At 38.5% G+C, this 15,269-nt stretch overlaps 1 protein-coding gene across 4 annotated transcripts in view; it reads left to right on the top strand.

The window, feature by feature from the left end:
* Positions 1-15,269, top strand: part of SYNPR (synaptoporin) — a 396,296-nt gene that overhangs the window by 254,354 nt on the left and 126,673 nt on the right. For all 4 annotated transcript variants that reach the window (XM_066351444.1, XM_066351447.1, XM_066351446.1 and 1 more), the window contains one exon: positions 6,833-6,957. In XM_066351444.1, the coding sequence (XP_066207541.1) occupies positions 6,833-6,957 (125 nt within the window). The remainder of the gene's footprint in view (positions 1-6,832; positions 6,958-15,269) is intronic.

The raw sequence follows: 15,269 nt of genomic DNA, 5'->3' as shown, positions 1-15,269 counted from the left end.
CCAAGCCCACTGGCTGCATGACAAAGCATTCCCATCTCTTCCATCTACCACAGTGGTAGTCCACCTGGTCCCTACCACCCACTAATGGGCGTTCCAGCTTTCATGGTGGGCGGTAGCGGAGCAACCAAAGTATAAATAAAAAGATAGATTTAACTATAGTAAGTTGTTTTATAAAGATTTATTCTGCCAAACTTAGTGAAAATCCGACATAAAGTACTTGGTAAGTAATTATTATTATATTCTTTAACTTGCTGTAACTCTGCTTTATAAATTTTATAAAGTAAAGCTACTTCCTTACTTTATAAATCACCATTACTGTGGAACCAGTGGGCAGTTAGAAAATTTTACACTAACAGAGATACAAAAGTGGGCGGTAGGTATAAAAAGGTTGACTACCTTTGCTTTTGGAAGCCCTGAATGGAGAGGGAAGTGTTTTCCTACTGTGTATTTCCCCTGATCTACCAGAAAGGGCAACTGTCTGTCTTAGGAAAAGCATTAGAGTTGCAGAACCAAACATCTACAGGACACAAAAACCTTCCTTTTGCTAATAATAACATTCTCTCAGAACAACAATTGTCAAACTAAGGAAGTTTCTTTTGGCAACATCTTCCAAGATCCTTTCTTGAATCCTTTCAACCTGCATCAAAGGTGAAAAGAGGAAAGAATAAAATAAAGAAGGGAGGAAGGAAGGAAGGAAGGAAGGAAGGAAGGAAGGAAGGAAGGAAGGAAGGAAAGAAGGAAGGAAGGGAGGGAAGGAGAGAGGGAGGGGAGGGGAGGGGAGGGGAGGGGAGGGGAGGAAGGAAAGAAAGAAGGAAAGAAAGAAGGAAAGAAGGAAGGAAATAAATAAATAAATAAATAAATAAATAAATAAATAAATAAATAAATAAATGGAGGGCAAAATGGCCACTCTAGCTGGTGAGCTCACAGGTGCATGTTTGTGAGACACCCGAGACAAACATGGGGAGCCTTGGGCCATAGAAGCACCATGGTGTGTTTCTGGGCAATGAAAGCTGGGCCATTTGCCATGCCTTCAGCCCACATAGGCAGACATTATTATTCTTTCTCTTATTCTAGTGCTAATTAGAAGAATGCTGACTCAGTAAGTCTAAAGACAGAGATCTAGTTTTAATAGTGTTCTAGTTGAGCTGGGGCAAGTGAATTTTCCTCTCCAGTTCCCAGTTTCTTCAATAGTGTAGTAGCAGTTTTAAGGCTTATGGAAAGCTATGAACCTACTGCAATACATGTGTTCTCTCAGCTAATGGACACAAACACATGTGAAGTATATACTACTATTTTCCACTTCTTTCACCATCCATTTGTCACATTGACCTTCCACTGGCTCTTAGAACTTGTTGAGCTTTTCTTCCCCTGGGCTTCCACCTGCACTGTTTCCTCTGCCCAGAGCACTTTCCTCCACCCCTAACCCCTTTTTGCATGACTTCCTCTCAGTCATTCTCAAGGTCTTAGCTTAAATGTGACATCCTGTGGTAAAATTTCTGTTTAGGAGAGCTTCGCCTCAAAATATGTATCACAATTTGTTATTACTTTATTTGTTTGTTCTTTTAGGTTCTGTCTCCTGCATCCAGCTCCATAGTAGGCAGGGATCTTCTTTGTCTTTTCCCTGTGATGTTTCTGTTGCCTCTCAGCTGTCACCTAGTAAATGCCCATTAAACATACGCTGAATGAACCGTGAATGGGTCCTGATTTGGTAGGTGTACGAACTGAGGTTTGGAGACATTAAAGAACTTGCTCAGTGTCAGATAGCTAGGAACTGGATACAAGCTCAGATCTGCCTGATTCTATACTGTTCCACTTACTACCTAGGGTAGGGTGGTTGGGCAGACATCTGGGAGGAAAATTGGTAGAAGGATTTCCAACGTTTCCTCCTACTCCATATTTCCCTACAACACCAAGAGAATTTTGACCCTCCCCACAAAGAGCTTTCAAGTCCCCTCTCATTACTTGTCTTGATGTACTCTAACTATAGGATGAGGCCCTTGGCTAATACATTCTGAAGGAGTTGATTTCACTCTCCCAAATATGGAATCTACCATTCCAGTAATATGTTATTCACTCAGCAAAACCCAACTCTGCCAGTGTTATACGGATATTATCTTTTAATCCTCACCTCATCATATTATTGATTTGATATTGGTCACACAGTGTGATTTCCCTTTAATCAGTGAGGACTGTGGGGAAATCAGAAAGTTACCCAGAAAGCCCAAGGGCATCATATTTAACTCTTGTACAATGTGGTGTTTTAAGAATTCAGTAGAAGTTAAAACAATATTGAATTGCATAGTTTCAATAGTCTGAGGCCTTTCTTCTGTGCATCTAACATTTGAACTGTTAAATACATAACTATTCCATCTTAACTTCCCTCCATGGTAGTATTATTAATATCTTACTCTATATAAAGTACTTTAAAATAAGGTAAAATACCAAAGGTAATTTCTCTGTAGCCACTAAGTGCTGGAATTTCTTTTTGCATCCTCTAACTCATTACACTTAATGTTTCAAGGATTTTTTTTACATGAACCTGTTGGAAGGCATTATGCTATTCTGCCCCATCTTAAAGAGAGGAATATAATGCTACCAGAGAAGTGCGTGTGTGTACATACCACGCAAACCTGCGAGAATTGAGAGGGGTTGCCACAAATATACTTCATCTCGTTTCAGTCTCTCATTGACTCAGGAGTTTTCTCTGTCCTCCAGGTGTGTGAGCTTGAACAGGGAAGGAGCTACCTCCGTAGACCACAGGGCTTTGAGTTCCGTTACTCCATTCCTTCTCTTGGGAGAAGACTTGCCAAAATTCCACTATGACATGGCATAGAGGGCTGAGGCATCCAGTATTACATGATGAAATCTAGAGTGAAATACTGAACAATTCAAATCACTTTCTCTTTATTCCTACTGATACAAAGAGCTGGAAGAAAGAGTATTTTGTCCTGAGAAGTAAGCAAAGTCATGCCAGAGGAATAAAGATCATCCTCCCCTCAGCCTGACGTGCTGCGTGCACCATCCCCAGACTGCAGAGTGGGTGGAGTAGCTTCTGAATGCCTCCTCAAGTCCCCACTGGCGAGTCAAACAAGGAATAAACGCAGACAAAGAAAATATGATCAGCTTTTTCTGCACTGTGTGGATGTTAGTTCACTGGGGCCGATGGTCTTATAGATTTGAGTCAGTGGCTAAGTCTGAATGTCTGATTTTATATCCTGTAACATCTTACCTAGAAGCCATCCACATCTATTTACAGTAATAACATTCAATAACCTGTACTGAGTGCTTGTTCTGTGCCAGGATGTGTTCTAAATGTATTGCAAACATTAAGACATATAAACCCAGTTTGCTCTTACATATCTGCTGTATGTATACTGTATTTTTCATTCCATAAGACGCACTTGACCTAAAATGCACCTAGGGTTTTAAGGAGAAAAATAAGAAAAAAAATATTCTGAACCAAATGGTGTTTTAAAATATTTAATAAAATATACCACAATAATATTTCAACAATGTTAACTCAACAACAATATTAACAACCATTAGCACTGTTATTAACAAATGAGAAGAGACTTTAATGTTCAAATACTCTTCTAGTTGTCCAGGAACCCACAGCAGCTAAAAAAAAAAATGAACATTCACTCCGTAAGACGCATGAGCATTTTCCCCTCCACTTTTGGGGGAAAAAAGTGTGTCTTATGGAGCAAAAAATATGATATATATATATCAGACAGAGAGAGAGACAGAGAGAGGACAGATAGGAACAGACAGACAGGAGGAGAGAGAGATGAGAAGCATCAATTCTTTGTTGCAGCACCTTAGTTGTTCATTGATTGCTTTCTCATATGTGCCTTGATGCAGGGTGCGGGGGCTACAGCAGAGCAAGTGGCCCCTTGCTCAAGCCAGCAACCTTGGGCTCAAGCCAGCAACCATGAGGTCATATCTATAATCCCACACTCAAGCCAGCAACCCTGTGCCCAAGCTGGTGAGCTGGCGACCTCTGGGTTTCGAAGCTGGGTCCTCCATGTCGCAGTCCAATGCTCTATCCACTGCACCACTGCCTGGTCAGGCTCTGCTATATTTTTTTGAACAAATTATTTTTGTTAAAACACTGATTTTAAAAACTAAAAACTTTAAACAGCTATGTACACAAAAAGGATCCACAAAATATTACTTTTACCATGAAGGTTTTATCATTAACCAGTCTTTTCCTATTAAAGTTAAATGGTCACGGCCTGACCTGTGGTGGTGCAGTGGATAAAGTGTCAACCTGGAAACACTGAGGTTGCCAGCTTGAAACCCTGGACCTGCCTGGTCAAGGCACATATGGGAGTTGATGCTTCCTGCTCCTCCCTCCTCTCTCTCTCTCTCTCTCTCTCTCTCTCTCTCTCTCTCCCCTTCTCTCTCTCCTCTCTAAAATGAATAAATAAATAAAATTATTTAAAGTTAAATGGTCGCTTGACCTGCGGTGGCGCAGTGGATAAAGCGTCAACCTGGAAAATACTGAGGTCGCCGGTTCAAAACCCTGGGCTTGCCTGGTCAAGGCACATATGGGAGTTGATGCTTCCTGCTCCTCCCTTTCTTTCTTTCTCTCCCCCCCCCCCAATGAATGAATAAATAAATAAATAAATGGTCACTTGGGACAAACAGTTCTGAGCAGTGATGGGATTCAAATAATTTAACAACCAGTTCTCTGTCCTAATATTTGTTTTAAGTATAAGAAAACGATACCAAAAAGTAGTTTATTATTTCATGCAGTTCATACTTAAATAAGAACAATAAAAGAAGTACACAAAACTAGGTTATGTTAGAAGAGTTTTAAAATATTAATGAAAAAATATTAAATAATACCTGACAAAAAATAAAACTGTTATTCAAGATATTTCCATATTGCTTCTTGATTGGCAACCTCACTTGCAATTTTTTCCAACTATGGACAGAATGAACATGACTTATAGGCACGCGCTTAGAATACTCTGTTGCGCAGATGAACGTTTAAAAAGAGTAAGGAATGTAAATTTGTAATTTCCACATTAGGTGGCTGCCCAACTGCCTACCTTAGAGAGAACCCTGATTACCATTTTAACAACTGGTTCACTGAACTCAATGAAAAATTAGGTATCGGTTCTGCTGAACTGGTGTGAACCGAATGAATCCCACCACTGCTTCTCGGGCTCTTCTTGATATATTAGGTGTTATGAATAATATTTATTTTGCCTTCTGAACTTTTGGTACAGACCTGGTGACATTGCCAGCTCCAGAAGCCTTCTTGTCTACAGTAACTGTGGAACTCACGTCATGACAGCAAAACAACCCAGGGGACATTTTATCAGTGCTATTTTATTGATGAGAAAACCAAGGCATGAGAAAACTAAGCACCAATGCCAAGGTCACATTTCAGAGCCTGCATGCTTATAGTTACTATGAGGAAGCAATAACTCCTCCAGCTATGTAAAGTGAGCTTGGGTTCCTGACAGGGACCCAAAGCTACTGCAAGAAGCTGAATTTAAAAAGTGAAAAGAAAATAGAGATATTACAGCATGGGTCAGTGTTAAGTGCAGTTAATTGACTTTCTTTGGAAATAACAAGGAAATTCTTTTTTTTTAGATTTTATTTATTCATTTTTAGAGAGAGAGAGAGTAGAGAGAAAGAGAGAGAGAGGAGAGGGGGAGGAGCAGGAAGCATCAACTCCCATATGTGCCTTGAACAAGCAAGCCCAGGGTTTTGAACCAGCAACCTCAGCATTTCAGGTTGATGCTTTATCCACTGCACCACCACAGGTCAGGTGGGAATTCTTTTGAATTTAGCTACACTAAGTGGACAAATTTAGCATTTTCTTATATGCCATCTATGGCTGTGCCCACCCTCCCAGAGGCATCTTCTTTCTTTCTTTCTTTCTTTTTTTTTAAAATTTTATTTATTTTAGTGAGGAGAGAGAGAGAGAGAGAGAAGGTGGGGAGGAACAGGAAGCATCAACTCCCACATGTGCCTTGACCAGGCAGGCCCAGGTTTTGAACCGGCGACCTCAGCATTCCAGGCTGACACTCCACCCAGTGAGCCACCACAGGTCAGGCGGCATCTTCTTTCTTGAAGACATTTTTGAGCTTCTGCTTCTAATTGTCAGTGCCTGATTCCCACAGATCCATGTTCTATACTAGGCTAGCCCATGACATTAATTGGTAACCAGTTGAACCTTTTAATAGTTGACTTAGAAAGATGATCTCACATAGAGAGGTCACCATCAAGGGTGACTTGAGGCTCATATACACTGAGATCTTGTGCTCTGAATTGGCACCTCTCAGATACTTACCTACTCATCCTCAGCCCTTTAGGTCTAAAATTCTCTGATCACACCTTCTTAGTAATCTATTTATTTCAAAGACAAACATCTTTATTGCAGAAAAATCCAGATAAACAGAAAGAAGAAAGCGAGGAGACACCCCAAATTCTTCCCACCTGGAGATAGTTATCATGAAGCTCACGTGCATGTAGCCTCCAGGCCTTTGATGTGAGATTACATCTCTGTCTTCTGAGGTGTGACAGCTCTTTACACACTCATGCACAGACACTTTGTTGCTTTGTTTACTCTATCTCAAAGCAAAACGAGTCCAGCTTGCCAGGTTATTTTTTAGACCCCATTCCCCATCCTCTGCCTTCCAACCTGAACCAAACATGGCACTGCGCTTTAGAAGAGCCATACCTCTCTCAATCCACCTGTAAGCTCTTATTGACATTTCTTGCTTGATCAGCATCACTCTAACATTTCCTTCTCTCTCTCTCTCTCTCTCTCTCTCTCTCTCTCTTTCTCTCTCTCTCTTTTCATTCTTCACAGCTTTTTGCAATCTTTGCATTTGCAACATGCGGTGGTTATTCCGGTGGCCTGCGGCTGAGTGTGGACTGCGTCAACAAGACGGACAGTAACCTGAGCATTGACATAGCGTTTGCCTACCCATTCCGGTAAGCATAGCGGCTCGTGCTTGCTGGCCCCGCAGAGAGGGCACTATCTTCCTTCTATCACTTCTCAAAACCTAATGTCATCTCCCAGGGACTTTTAGATAAACACCAAGAATTCTGCCTGAGATCCCCAAATACTCAAACAAGTAAAAGGCCCACCTACCCCTTTCTGGGAAGATATGTAAGTTGTACCTTCAAACTAGAATGTACTGTCCTCCAATAAAATGATACAAGTGGCCCAGTATTGGGGACTATCAACATGGAGACCTTAGTTACACCCATGTTTCTAATCTTAAGGTCTCCCAACTTCCAAATAAGACTAGTGCCACTTCTAATTTCATATTGACTATGAAATTTGGGTTGATAATATATTTAACAATATTAATATCTAATATTATTTTCATTTGCCAGACACTTTACTTGCTGTTTACTTGTCTCACTTAGTCCTCACAATGAATTTGAGAGGCACACAATTACCATCACCATTTAAAAATGAGGAAACTGAGACACAGTTTGTTCACATTCCCTTGGCCAGTAAATGGCAGAGTTAAGGTTTGAGCTCACTGGATTGAGACCAAAACTCATGTATTTATTGCTATACTTCATTTGCTCAAGGTAATTCTTTCAATATCTTTTAAATTCAGTCTAAAAGATAATACCTTATCTATAAAATAGTACCAGGGCTTGTCCCCAGTCAGACATGTTGTGATTTTGATCCATATCCAATGTGGATTAATTAAATTTTGAAATAATTTATTTCTGTAAAACTCCCAAATTATTGACACCCGATAACTGGTATGATTTTTAAAAACAACTTTCAATACAATTGTGTCATCTTATTAATACACTCTCTTGTTTACGACAACTTTACAATCATGTATTGAGTGATCACCTGTGCTGACTCTGGAATTACAGAGAAAATAGAAATTGACAGGTAAATGCAGTGTCTTCCAAAATCTTTCTCATGGAGCCCTAGATATTTAATGTTTCTAAAAAGAAAGGAAGGAAGAAAAGAGGAGGGAGGACAAAGGGAAAGAGGAAGAATTTAAAAATTATATAATCAAGTAAGTTTAAGAAAACTTCTTAGCATTCCACCCTTCTAATGCATACTTGGAATCACTGAGAAAAGCACAATGTTTCCAAAATATGTCCGGCCACAGAAATCCTTTCTCACTCGGCATCTCAGAGGAATGTGTGCATCAAGAAACACACCCTTAATATACTGATCTACCGAACTTTTCCTAACCCCAAACAGAAGTGCCTCAGTTCCTAGGCAGTGAATCCAGGGAAGTGACATTTATACTAAATAGTTTGTACATAACAGTTTTTAAGAGTAAAACTGATAAAAGTTGCAAACACCTCTGCTCAAGTACATACTCTCCTAACTAATAAGAGAATCCAGAGTTCAGATTAATTAGTTAATGAAGCAAACTAAAATAAATTAAACAAATATTAAAGAACTCCTGGTAATTTGGTAAGAGGAGTTCCCTGTGCTGCTGGAGGTGGAGGTGGGCCTTGACACTTCTGCAGTTCTGAATGAACTCCTTGGCTTCCTCAGAGAATGGTCAAGCCAATACAGGCTCACTGATCAACATACAGGATCTAGGGTGGGATATAAGAATTGCTAATATCTGAGCTCTAGGATCGGAGATAAGAAATGCCACTGTTTGGGCAGCAGGGATGGGGTGCTTAGCAACATTACTCATGGAATTATGAGGTCTGCATTGCCTTCTACAGGGATTTCCCTTCAAGTGATGTGATAGGAGCAGATGGCTTGAAAGTCAAACCCTTAAAATATAGAGTTAAACATGGAGCTCAGGTCTCTCTGTCTGTCTCTCAAACTGCAAGAGACCAATTGAGTGACCTGTCAAAGTAGGAGACCAGTGTCTGGGCTAGGTTGCGATGGAGAGCAGGGTAATACAGGTATTTGATTTCATGCAGTCTTTGAAATTAAATATTTGAATTTAATTTGAAAAAACCGTTCAATAAAAAAAACACTTTCTAGCACTGACCTTCTTCATTTTTTTCCTAGGACATGTTACTGGCCCAATTAAAGGCAACTAATAAGTTATATGAAAATATTTATTACCATCCATAAGTATAGTGGCCCATTCATTTGAAAGAATTTTACTTGGGTTCTGAAACAGATTTCAAACATTATCTTGCTCAGAAGGTCTATATAGAAAACAGGTATGAGTCATTGAGAAAATTGGAGCAGGGGAAGAAAGGGACTTGAAGCATCCAGCTGGTCTTTCTCAGCCCTTTCCCTGACACACGCATTGCCCCCCCATATGTCCCCTCACCTCCACCCCACCCCACTGCACCGCTCCTATAAAATCTCTTCAGAATCCTAGGTCTCCTGGAAGCTATTTAAAACCACTATTCAAGAAGAAAGCAAGAAAGATTTGCAACAGTGCTTACCACATCTGCACAACAGTTACTGTCTCCTATTCAGGGGCTGCCTACTCACCCCCAGAGTGCCTTGCAATTTAGTCCCATTCCTGCCCTTCTGGGAGATACACATACTATTCCAAGAGGCTCAGTTGTACTGGAGTCGCAATTTCAATTATACATTTGGATGTTTTAAAATGTTGTGTCATTATCTTCTTGGGGAAGATTTGAGTAGTAAACAACATCTAGAATTTATACAGATTATTTTGAAGTCATTAGTTTCAGAAGAAGTTGGGTTAACAAAATGCTGGTGGTGTAAATCATTAAGAAGTTACTTTCTCCCAAAACTTCATAAGCCAATGCCAATGACTGGATTATAATCTTAGAAATAAAATAAAAGCATTCAGCAGCTTCTAACTAATCAGTTTATTGCAAACACAAGGAAAACAGCAAACTCTAATTGCAAGTTATTTGAACAGAAACAATTACAATAGCTCCCCCTTATCCTCAGGGGATATGTCCCAAGACCCTCAGTAGATTCATGAAAGTTCAGATACTATCAGACCCTGTAAATATTATGTTTTTCTATATATACATTAGCTAGATATAAAATAGGATAATTATAACAATGTACTGTAATAAAAGTTACATGAGTTACATTGTGCTCCCCCTTCTTGTGAGGTGTGGCAATAAAATGCCCATGTGGGGAGGTGAAGTGAGATGAGTGAGGCATTAGTAAGTAAAGTGAGGGTGATTTGAATGCAAGCACTGCAATACCACTACAGTTGGTCTATCAACCAAGTCGGCTACTAAGTAGCTGGGAGCACTGACGGCGTGGAGATGCTGGACAAAGTAGTGATTTGCACATTGGGCAGGACAGAAATGATGAGATTTCATCATGCTACCTAGAGCAGCACACAAAAAACTTATGAATTATTTATTTCTAGAATTTTCCATTTAATATTTTCAGACCTTGGTTGGCTACAAGTAACTGAAGTGTGAAAAGCAGAACTTCCGATAAGTAGAAACTACTGTGATCTGTAAATGACATCAAAAGAAGCTACTTAACTTTTTTTTTATCAGATTACCAGATGTAGAATAATGTCAATTTAGAGAATGCTAGATAATTTTACAAAATATTGATGTGCTGCTTCTAATATGCCAAAGTATGTAACTCCTTCACACCATGACATGTACGTAATTTTTACTCATATCAAAAGAAATTTTCATTCAGCAATGTATCATTTAACTATGGGAGTGAATCATCTGTCACCTGATCTTCCTTTTGATTTATGTTTAAAATGAACAAGTAATACTTAGCTGTTTTCTCATCTACTAGAATGTACAAATTTTGTAAAAACTTTTTCAGAATGGAGGGAGTGAGCTCTGGATTCAGTATTTTTAAGGTGACCAACTTTTTTACAATGAAAAGGAGGACAAAAATAAATCGAAGAAAATAGTATTGTAAATAAAAGAAACATTATATTCACTGAAACAATAATATACTATAATATGATAAATGCATAATAAAACATTTGTGATATTTTATATTGTACTTATGCTTACATGCCTATTAATTTTTAATAATAATTGTAAGAAAAAAGTACTCATTTAGATAATATTGTCTAAATGAATTCATTCCATTGAATGAATATTTTTGTCAATGTATCATCTTATAACAATATATTGGAAATATCTGAACAAGAAATATCCTTTATATTGAACTTTACATGAATTGTGCTTACCTGTCTATGAATATTCACTGAGAAAGAAATAATCGTGAGTCAATGTCGTATGTACCATGTCGTGTTTCAGTAAGAAGTACATAAAGCCAGTTGTGCACTCAGTATATCACATGCTCTCTCAAGGTCTCCTATGCGGAGCACATGTGTCTCATAATCGCATCTTGCCACACTGCACTGACCCTTGGCGAATTGGCATGTCAAATACAAATATGTCACATCACACGCAATGGATCAACTCTGCATAGATCGAATATGGACATTTACAGATTAGTCTTTCAATATCAAAAAGGAGGACATGTAGGAAGATACTTTTTGAGGGAGGACAGAAGTTACAATAGAAGGACTGTCCTCCCTAAAGAAAGACAATTGGTCACCTTAATATTTTTAGCACTTCCTTTATACACAGAAGTCTGGAGTAGAGTTTCTTTTTTAAAATGTCTATTGATTTTAGAGAGAACAGGTGGGGGGGACGGGACATTGATCTGTTCCTGTATATGCCCTGACTGAGGATCGAACCGGCATCCTCTGCACTTCAGGACAATGCTCTAACTCAGTGGTCCCCAACCCCCAGGCCGCAGACCGGTACCGGTCCGTGGGCCATTTGGTACCAATCTGCAGAGAAAGAATAAATAACTTACATTATTTCTGTTTTATTTATATTTAAGTCTGAACGATGTTTTATTTTTTAAAAATGACTAGATTAAATTAACAGTCATTTAAAAAATGACTGTTACATCTGTCTAAGACTCATTATTACACTTGTCTTGGTCACGTGATACATTTATCCATCCCACCCTAAAGGCCAGTCCGTGAAATATTTTCTGACATTAAACTGGTCCGTGGCCCAAAAAAGGTTGGGAACCACTGCTCTAATCTACTGAATAGGGTTTCTTATTTTAAGAAATTTAATATATTTAGAGAAAGCCTACTTATAAAGTGCCAACAAACAGTTTGCATTAATACCTGATCCATGAAAGATGTGAAAGACAGAGGAGGTTAGAGCAGAGAGTGCTGGGACCATGGGAACAAAGTTTTCATGGCACATTTTAGTTTTGAAGCATCATAGTGATGAATGAATGAATAGTTATGCAAAACTTATTGTGAGACTGTAATGTGCCAAACACATTATGTTCCCATTATACCACCTCTGTGAAAGGGATTGCTATTATTCTGATTGAGATGACTAAGCTGAGAGAAATTTGGTCAACATCACATAGAAAATCAAATCCAAACTTCTGGATTTCCTATATTCTAGTAATTTGAATAAAAACAGAAGAAACCCATGTACAGTCTGTTGGAAGCATGTTGAGTGGAGCAAAAAAATATAATGGAGAAAGGTGATAAAGCGGGATAGGTAGTTTTTTGGCAAGATTTTAGAAAACTAGGAATTTCAAAGTGTTGACTAGGGAGAAAGAGTTACAGATTACAAAAAGAGAATAATAAGGAAAACTGTTTTGAAATAGAGAGTACACATTTGGATGTCATCATGTAGAGTTTGAGTTGTTTCCCGTCAGGAAGTTTTATTGTCACATCATATAAGAAGAGAGCAGTGAAAATGAATGGAGCTCTGAGAGTCCGCTCCACGCTCTGAAACGGAAGCCTGGGACAGGCACCATCACTCAGATGAAAGAGCTGGAGGGGGCACAGGCCTAAGCTCTAGGGGCACCTACACTTAGGAGAAGTGAAGAAGAGGAGATCCTCAGGGGGTCAAAGACAGCCAAATGAACAAGAGTGGGACAACCTGGGAAGTAAAGCCTCCACAGAAGGTTAGAAATCTTCACTAGTGATACCACTCAGCACTTCAAAGAAGTAAAGGAGTAAAAACTAGGACAAGGCCACTGGATGGATTTAATGGTGGCCATTAAGGACTTTTATAAGATATTTCAGTAGGATGAAAAGCATGCCAGACTACTGAATGGGAAATAGAATTAGGTATGTTTTCCCTCAAACAAGCAAAATGCAAAGTTCTATGGACTCTAACCATTTTCCATTAAGTCTGTGTGAGATGATGTTTGTGGAGAAAGAGCCCAAGTTTCTTAATGACCCTTTTATAGGGAGGGTGTTCCCCTCTTGCTTCCTAAAAGTAATTTGATGACATGGTGATAAACCTGTTACCATGGCTAGACAGTAATAAGGGTTTTCATTGTGTAAAAGTCTTCCATACTTTGAGAACTAAACATAAAGAATAACAAGATTCATGATGAAAAGGTATTATTATGTCATTTCCCTGTCTTGAGACCCCATCAGGACAAAAAATATTAAGTTTGCTGTCAATTTCAAGTATTCTTAGAGATATGGGCTTAGTAATCATGGCTTTAGTTAATTATCAAATTGTATTTAATTTATCCTAAAGAAATGAAGCAGTGTGTAAAAAGATATTTATTGTTGGATTATTTTAAATCCTGCAAAATTACAAACAAATTATTCTCCCAAACTAAGGAATCAGTTAAGTAAATTGTATTATATCTATAAAATGAAATGCTAGGCCAACCACTGAAAGTCATTTTCTTACATAACATTCAAATATAAGTAAAGTGTTCCTGGCATTGCATTAGGTGAGAAAGCAAAATATAAAACTCTATGTATATATGTAATAAGTCCGACTTTGTTCCTAGCTGGCTGAAGCTACTACTGCCATTGCTACCCATCCCTCCTAGTCCCTCGTCATTTATTTCTACACCTTTAACTACAAACCCTTATGACAGTTCAAGTGCTGTCTATAGCCATAGGAACTTCCTTGGTCATTATGCATGGCAGGCCAGAAATGCTGGGGAGTTCATTTATCCTGGAGCAACCCTCATCCGATGATAAATGAGTTGCAGGATAAATATTCCAAATTCTCCATCCCTCATGGGCACAACCCTAAGTCAGATTCCATATCATTCTCCAGAGTTATCCAGCAGGATAACACTGCTCTCAATGGAAACTGGGTCATTAACACACTTTTTATGACCTTTTCTTCCTTTCCTGCCTCAATTCTCCACTGCCATATTGGTATTTCCAGGAATGAATCCTCTGAAAACAAGTTGCACTCAAATTTTGTTGCCAAGGTTTGCTTCTGGGAAATTCAACCTAAGATACAAGCATTGTTTGAATTACCAACATTAAAGAAAATGGATAGAGGAATGGGTGGGAGTGTAGGCAGATGGATGGTTGGATGGATGGATGGTTGGATGGATGGATGGATGGATGGATGAATAGATAGATAATAGATGATAGATAGATAGATAGATAGATAGATAGATAGATAGATCAAATGTTCACTCAAGCCTGACCAGATAGATAGATAGATGATAGATACTAAACAACAAGAACTAAACCATATTTATAGATATTATAACATGATCATTGCAGCAAATGTTAACTTATTCCTAGATGGTAAGATTATGAGTGACTCAAATATTCTTACACTTCTCTTATTTTTCTGATTTCATACAATAAGCTTTTTAGATTTTTTTACACTGCTAATGTACTGAGGTAACATAGTATAGTTTGAACTCTAGAGACAAAGTACCTGAGTTCAAATCCCCACAGTGCTACTACTTACTAGCTTAGCTGTATGATGCTGAGAAAATTGCTTACCATTTCTGTTCCTTATCTAAAAAGCAGAAAAAAATGTTATCTATTTCATAATAGTGTTGTATTAAAAAAGCAATATATGGAAAATGCTTAACCAAAGGTCTAGCATTTAGTAAGTTCTCTTTTAGTATATTATGTTTACTTTTATAATAAAGAAAGGGTAATTAAAATCAGACTTAAATAGCAAAATAACTGTCAAAATAACAAAAATAACCCCTTTATTGTTAAATGTTACATTTTTTTCCTCAGAATGGGAGCTTCCCCACTCTTTCTGTCCCAATATGCAAACATTAAAAGGAGTGTACATATTTAACTGTCTTATATTTATTAACTTGCCTTCAACTCTTATCTTAAATGCTTATTTGGGTTGGCCTTGAAGGTATTATCAGGTTTATTGCTTTTGTTTTTTCTCATTAAACTAATGGAAAGATGAAAACCTCCAAAATGACAGGACGGAGAACATTCAGTGGCATCAGTGTGAGTCTCCCGTGGTTGATTGAGATGAGAAGGACTGGAGACTGGAGCTCTGAGTCTGGTCCTTGTGACCCTGGAAACAGGCAATTTGAAGAATGGGCTTCTGGGTAAGGAAGCGAGCTGGGC

The sequence above is a fragment of the Saccopteryx leptura genome, chromosome 10 (assembly GCF_036850995.1).
Source record: "Saccopteryx leptura isolate mSacLep1 chromosome 10, mSacLep1_pri_phased_curated, whole genome shotgun sequence".
Classification (NCBI taxonomy): Eukaryota; Metazoa; Chordata; class Mammalia; order Chiroptera; family Emballonuridae; genus Saccopteryx; species Saccopteryx leptura.
This window is presented reverse-complemented; position numbering and strand designations above follow the sequence as displayed.